We start from the raw sequence: 7,459 nt of genomic DNA on the forward strand, positions 1-7,459 counted from the left end.
TGGGGATGAATCTAAAGCTGGCTCTCCTGACCGTGTGCGTCTCTTGGGTCACCTTGAAACAGTCGGACAAACAAAATGGCGTCACAACTACAAGGACATGAAGAAATCATGAAGCTTCTTTGGTGTAATTTCACAATCCCTCGCAGTATTGTATCAAAAGTCGATGGGAGAGTTTGAATTGTCAAAAATGTTTGGATGACAAACGTGATAATGAATAAGAAGTGGAATGAAACAACCTTGCGCTCGTATAGGCGATAAAAAGGAAAGTTTTTTTATGATTGTACAGTTTATTTTTGTTTTTCAATGTCAAAAACTGAAAACAAAAGTCAGTCTCAGGGTGACCACCCAAGTGGCAGTTTTGGTTTATGAAAGAATTTCAACAGTACAGAGAATATTTACAAATATGTACAAAATGCACATTTTACAGATTAAATTCATCCAGACCTAAAAAATATTTCACTAACAGCGTTTCATACAACACAATCAAACATTTGTGTGTAGGTATTTACATAACTCTACAAGTAACTTGGTTTTGCAATCTCCCATTTTTTCAGTGCAAAAAACATTTCAACAATGCTGAAGTCGGTGGCGATGAAGTCGCAATGATTACAGTACCGATCCCAAACCAGCCACGGTTTAGATTTTACTCAAAACTGGAAACATAAACAAAAAAAGCATTCGTCCGGATTTAAAAAGCCAGAGAGAGACTTGTAATAGACAGTCAAACAAAAAGGACTACATTCATAATAACGGTGTTTTACTCACACTGAGCCTCAATAAAACTGTAATTGATCTACGGTGGACAAAATGTCCGGTGCTTATTTGAGATAACAGCTTCAAAGAAACATTTTCCAGAAGTGTAGCAGTGAAACAAAGTGTTTTAAACGACTTTTGAAAGTTCAGATGTTTCAAAAGGTTTCCGGAATAACAATAATAAAGTACACACAGGTGAAAAACAGCAACTACATTAAAACGAGTGACATTTGCGTCAGTCGACAGTAAGGCACACTGTTACCGGTCTCACAGTCACACACAGTGCAGTGAGCCACAGTGGTGAATGCTGAGTCAGTTCATAATACAATAATAAACGGTACCCTATTGTAATAAAAACCGTAAGAAAGTCATCTTCACGGGAATTGTTACTTCTTTTTGAGAAGTGCCTGCAGGCCTCCATGAACACAAAGAAGATTTTATTCTTCAGATCCGCCGCGATATGAAATTTAACTTGAGGTATTTTACACAATGGGACATCAGTACCTCCAGAACTATGAAGGTAAATCCAGTCAGTCAGAGTATGGGAGTGTCCGGGTTACCCGTATCCGTCTCTTTGGATCCAACGCATGCACCAACGACCACACGTTTTACTTTTATGGTGCAACAATGAAGTGACAGTTCACAGAAAGAAAAAACTTTCTTCACATAAATATTTTTACAGTATACACTCACATTCTTTTTAAATAACCAACAAACTTTTACAGGTGTATAAATTTAAAAGTGCTGAAATGGGCTGGAGGGCGTTCAAAGGTGTGTTCTTTTCTCCTCGTCAGTGTTTCTCTAGAGTCACTCTACAGAAAAAAGAAAAGTGTGTTTTTTATTTTAAAAGCATTAGCAGTAGTGTGAAAGGCCAACTTTGTTTTTAAAACCTGGACCTTGTTCCCCTCCATTATTTTGTGTCTTAGTGACTAAAAAAGGACGACAATTACAATTTAATTAGTCCAGTATTGAGCTAAAATTCTGCAGCCAGCAACAGGAACTGTAGGTCCACTAAAAGTGCTTTTGCTTTTGCTTTTGTCAGAATCATTGTTATTGCTGATTATTCGCTTTCTCTTTGTTATTGTGTCATTTGACCTGTTCCTAGAAGACAAAGGCGCACATGTGAGTTAGAGGAGAGCCAGCGAGTCTGTTGTGTTGCATCACAGAAAGCGTAGCTCGGCGTTATCTAAAAGGTTATCACTGTCATGGCTAAATATTTAACCACTTTAGACGATGTGGATGCGACACAAGATTTCAGAATAAGTCTTCTCTAAGATACTTTTTCTTATTTCCTGGTAGGGCTGAGTTTTTTTTTGAAAAGACATGATTTACCTAACGAGTGGAAATGTAAACGCCGCCGCTAACACGTCCAAAACTGGTCACCAGAGGGGTACCCAGAAGATTTTGCATTTCCTGGTAGGACTGAAGTTTATTTTAAAAAGACATGATGTGGAAATGGACCCCAGAGGGGTACCCAGAGAGTTTGAAACCAAGACGAGTTGTGTTACAAAAACATGGGGAAGCAGGCTCCAGGTTGAACAAATACCAAAGTGACCCTTTATTGTTGATTGGGGAAACTGCATCAGGTACCTTACCTTTTCGGAGTTTTCTTCGGGTTCGTCCTCCACGTATTCTTACATTTAACAAATGTGACCTCTTGTGTTAATTTCTGAGCTTCATGGTCTTTTACACAGAACACCACCCTGAAAAAGAAATTCACAAAACACAAACTATCTACACGAGCATCCACGGAAATGGCTTCATCCACGGCAAGATGTTGTACTACCTCTACTGCTAGAAATGGTGTGTTTTTTGTCACATTACAAATATTTTTCCAAATATTTTTCCAAATATAACACATCTTACTTCTGTTGGGTCTCGCCGGCTCGGATGCGGATCTTGTGAACCTCCATGTTGGCGCTGTCTGAGTCACCGGACCACCAAGAAGAAACCATCTTTAACATGTTGGATGCCGACCAACCATTCGTCTCCTCCCAGTTAAACTTCAACATCAGCAGATCGCCGATATCTTTCTCTGTCACGAGCAGGAATGAATGGGTCTTATTCGTCGCTATCTTCTCCTTCCTGCCACATAAAAACGTTGAGAAATGTTAGCGTTCCACTCGTAGCCAGTAGGAATATTTTATTTAGCTTCATAAACACTGCACCATAAAACATGATGTAACCCCACATAGCGAGAGCCACTGGTGCCAAGTGTGCGGTTTATATCATCGTTTATAGTTTTATGCTTTGTGCTGTTTCCTTTGACTACTGTGTGACTGTTACAAAACCATTCACAACCCATAAATGTTGTTATTCTCTTTTATGAAGCTTTTTCAAATCACTCACAGTTGAAGCTCCAGGTGTTCCACCTCTCCTTTTGTGCCGAACAGCGAGACAGTGAGTGACGGCTCCATCTCTGAGCGATTCACCTGACTGGAGAAGTGGATCTTCAGCTGATAGTGGTAAACTGGAGAGGAGGAGAGTGCACGGAACATTTTAAACATGCATGAAGCTGCTCCAATTTAGATTTTAGTTGGTGAAAGAAAACTGAGCTGATCAGACTTTTTCTGTGAAACCCACCAGAAAGCTGAAATCTTGAATTCACTCTGAAATCACTTCTTTGAATGTTTCAGAAGTGCGTATTTAGGAATTAGACATTGGACCTTGTCACTGCAACAATAAAAGTTAATCTGACTCAAAGTAAGTCGCAAAATTGTGCAACTTCCCAAACTGAAGCGGGGGAATGCAAAAAAACAAGAACTCAAAAGGCCACCAGCATGCAGAAAGTGTTCCAGCATGTGAGTCATTCTATATGATATCATATTTTCTCAATGTTAAAGGCTTTTTTTTCATCATGTTTTCTCCCCTGACAGGACACCCAAGTTCATTTGAACTGGGACAACCACAAAGAAAACAAACACCCCGACGGATAAAGTCCACTGACCTCTGAAAGGCATGGAGGCTCGAGTCCTGGTGTACATCTGAACGTTGCGCGCCTTGCGGACCTTACTGACGTCGTAGCCCACTGCGTTGCAGCGGCTTTTCCGACAGCTGAGACACATGCCGCGGTCGAACATGTCATTGCTGCCACATCTGTAGGCCTTGGCTGCTTCCCACTTGTTCAGCAGCGAGTCGATGAACAGGTGGATCGAGCGCTCGTGTTCACACTTCACTGCATCGGTGATAGCTGAGGAGCAGCGAGGGAACCGGGTTTAATTACACATACTTAATGACGTCAATGTGTTACTTTTTCTTGACCTATCTACCTCATCAGCCAAAAAGATTGACCGTGTAGCCGACCTTTCGCCAGACATGTTTGGAGGCCTGTGTTTATTTTCAGCCCGGTGTAAATAGGGTTATTGTGCGACTGACGGAAACAACGTTCACTCCCAAAACAGACTAATGACAGGCAGCAAGGAGCTTCAGTGTTTTTGGAGCTTCTGGACAACAAACTCTACGTGTCTCTACGAATATTCACAAATATGTGCCGTAACTATAGTTTGCAGCCGATGCATCATCGTCTGCGGGTTGGTTTAAATACTTAGCAGCAGAGGTGACATGACTTGGACTCACAAATTTGACAACTTTAGCCCCGACATGAGGAAATCAAAACAGACATGCAACTGGACCTGGACTATAACATCATTTGGAACTGTGCTTAAAACACTCAAGCCAAAAGCTGTGTTATTTACAAAGTGTGGCACAAATCAATTTATTCCCTGACATAACCTGAATCAAAGTCCAGACAGTTAATTCTGCAGTTTGATACTGTATATAAATACTCTATTTTTAAAAGGAATGCGCAGAAATATTGAATAATGCATTATGTGAAGCCAAAACATAAACGAGGCTTTTTGCCTGTGTTAATCAACATGTGTGGTCATCATGAGTGAGCCTGGGGGATTAAAAAATAAATATGATATTTAAGACTTTCTGCTGATATCACAATATCTATCAGCTGTCAGCTGTCATAACAACGAGCTATGGGAAATTATCTGTAAACTTATCTTAAGTATTTCAGAAATCTTACAGGGAGAAGTAAAACTCTTTAAGTACTTTTAAGTCCATACAAATATAACCCTAAAATAGAATTACAGTACATTATAAGTCATTCTCACCGAATAACCCGAAGTTAGCGATCTTCTCCAGCGCCCCCCTGAGGTTGCAACCCGGCTGGAAGCCGCCTCCATTGGGGTAAATGTCGATGTGGCCGACCGGCTGCTGGATCCCGATGCTGAGACCCAGGAAGCCCCGCGTGAAGGTGTGCAGGACGTCCACAAAATGAGCGTCGTCAGGGGACAGACGCCTGTGGGCATGCTCTCCCTCAAAGTCAGGACCAGCTGGGTCCAGACCTGCAGACAGAGACCGATGACAGTGAATAAAACAATCAACTCCCAATTAACTGATGGTTACATTGTTGTTGTTGTTGTTGTTGTTTTTTTACCGGTTATTCTCCCGACTTTATTGGTTGCGTGGCTTCCAGCAAATCCTGCCACATGAGCGCCGAGGCTGTAGCCGATCAGGTGGATGTTCTCGAGAGGCATGTTGCTGGTTTCCTTTAAAGTACACAAATGCAAATATAAAAATACTCTCTTTCGCTAATAAAGTGAACATAACAAGATTTTTTTAAACACAATTGGTTTTACTGCATACGGTTGTTTTTTAAGTAACAGATCCTCTTTTTAAGTGATTAAATATATGAAAATGAATGCCAATGTGGATTTATACTGTGTTTACTAGGAATTCTCTTGTACCTGAACACAACTAGTTTGCATTACGGTACCATACAGGGTCTTGTACCATACAGGGTCCTTCCCTTTTGGAAAAACTCATGACCATTTGTTAATTATTTTATTTTAAAAAATGTGTACAGTTATTAACTCTATGCCACTGACCTCGATCCAGTCGATGAAGCGGGCGACCTCGCGTCCGACTTCTTTGGTGTTCTGAGCTGCGACCACATAGTGGTTCTGTGAGGAGGCGAGCCAGTCCACCACGATGACGTTGGCCGTCTGCTCTCGGTCGTACAGCGCCGACACCAGCTTCTCCACCCAGCTTTCAAACATCCCACTCAACTGTTGAACAGACCAACATTCAACTTTAAACGCGTGTCCATGTCATAGCTACTCATAAAACTGGTGGTAATTTAATGGAGTTCAGGGAGAATTAGCGTAACGGCCGCCTCCAATCCAGGTCATCTTTACAGCATGTTCTTTGGCGACAACGTGTTGTTGCTTGTCAAGAAAGTTGATTCGGTGAATTTAAGACTTAATGGCTCCGGAATTTGGCGATCTAATGACGCCCTCCGAGTCACAGGTGTTGTTTCTAAACCCAAGCAGAGTGAAGTGAACAAGGACCGGGGGCAGGTCCCGACAGGCTGAAGCGGCTCCACTCACCGTCCATCCGTGGATTACCAGGAAGGTCTTGGAGGTGCTGTTGAAGGCGCAGGCTGCCAGGGAGTCCGGTTTGCCAGGAACGATGTAGCACAGGTCATCATCGGGATGCGATGGTTTGCGCAGGGAGAATCTGGCGATAGTGTGATTGCTGTCATCCTTGTGGACAAACAAATCTGTCAGGGGGTCGAGGAAGTTATCTGAAAGAGAGGGACGACGACCAATTAGCTGTGTGGACAAATGTGTGAGATGAGAAGCTGATATGAACTTCTCCGAGATGCCTGACTATAACGCAGGGAATGGCTCCAATGAGACCGGGGCCCTCAGGGGCCCTCAGTAAATGAGCTTCCCTCCTTAGACAAGACCCGTCCTAAAAGGTTACAGGGGATCACTTAGTCAGACTGAGCTCCATGGAAACCACAGGAAGTTTTTCCCAGCTTTGTTCCTGCCACGGTGCAAGTGGTCCTGGCACAGTCAGCTGACTCGACTCAACCAGGGGTTGTTCTGGTTTTCAGAGTGGGGGGTTGTGGAGGTGAACAGGAAGCATACAGACAATTACATTGGCACGTAATTGCAAGCAGTTTAGGGGCCATATTGTGAATAAAAAGTAATACAAACTGCACTTAGATAACTGAAATGATGGCCATTTAGTAGGCTGCATGTTTTGTGTTCCCCTCTGAAAGAAGAAAAAACAACTTGTCTCTCAAAGACAACATGTGGTAAAGTTGGATGTTCGCCATAAAAAGCGCAAAGACAACCCATAGACACGTTACGCACAGTAGCCAATAAACAGTGCATTTTATTCTCCGAGTCCAAACTACACACACACACACACACACACACTCACACAAAAGGAATGAGCGCACATTAGACACTTAAAATAATCCCGCAGCTTTGCACAAACGTGCGTCGTTTGAACCGGCGACTCACCAAAAATAGAATCGGTGAGCTCTTCCTCCAGAGACGTCACAGACGGCACAGCTGCAACGTTCAACACCAGAAAGTACAGAAACCGAAGTCGCCACGTTTTCATTGCTTATTCAGCCGTTTCCGTTTGGAGAAAATGTCTCGAAGAATGAATTCAACCAGTCGGCTCTCGAGGCGGAAGAGTTGATGTATTCAGTTCTGAGGGTAATTCGGTGCGTCCGGTTGCGCTCAGAGCGCTGATATCTGAACCACCTTGAACTGCCCGAGTCTTAAATAGCACCTCTGACCAGCCATTGGCTGCTGAGCCCCGGGCAGGCGGATGGAAAAGTCTGCGTTTGGTAAATCATTAGAAAAAGAATTAACTCAGAAAAGACTCAATAAAA

The 7,459-nt window shown here is 42.7% G+C and overlaps 1 protein-coding gene across 1 annotated transcript; it reads right to left on the minus strand.

The window, feature by feature from the left end:
* Positions 1 to 332: 332 nt before the first annotated feature.
* On the minus strand, positions 333 to 7,453 carry LOC130193743 (lipoprotein lipase). The gene is made up of 10 exons (XM_056414432.1): positions 7,080 to 7,453; positions 6,153 to 6,349; positions 5,652 to 5,831; positions 5,201 to 5,312; positions 4,875 to 5,108; positions 3,701 to 3,943; positions 3,103 to 3,223; positions 2,620 to 2,838; positions 2,349 to 2,456; positions 333 to 1,565 (listed from the first exon to the last, which is right to left on the minus strand). The coding sequence occupies exons 1-10, from the start codon at positions 7,180 to 7,182 to the stop codon at positions 1,544 to 1,546; spliced, it is 1,539 nt and encodes a 512-aa protein (XP_056270407.1). The 5' UTR covers positions 7,183 to 7,453; the 3' UTR covers positions 333 to 1,543.
* Between the last annotated feature and the right edge of the window lie 6 nt (positions 7,454 to 7,459).

This window comes from Pseudoliparis swirei, chromosome 5 (assembly GCF_029220125.1).
Source record: "Pseudoliparis swirei isolate HS2019 ecotype Mariana Trench chromosome 5, NWPU_hadal_v1, whole genome shotgun sequence".
Lineage (NCBI taxonomy): Eukaryota > Metazoa > Chordata > Actinopteri > Perciformes > Liparidae > Pseudoliparis > Pseudoliparis swirei.

Excerpts from the sequence above, each read along its gene's own strand:
- LOC130193743 (XM_056414432.1), bottom strand. The coding sequence starts at position 7,182 with ATGAAAACGTGGCGACTTCGGTTTCTGTACTTTCTGGTGTTGAACGTT. Across the intron at positions 2,457-2,619 it reads GCCGGCGAGACCCAACAGAA|GGTGGTGTTCTGTGTAAAAG; the intron begins GTAAGATGTGTT and ends TTTCTTTTTCAG. Across the intron at positions 1,566-2,348 it reads CCGAAGAAAACTCCGAAAAG|AGTGACTCTAGAGAAACACT; the intron begins GTAAGGTACCTG and ends TTTTTTCTGTAG.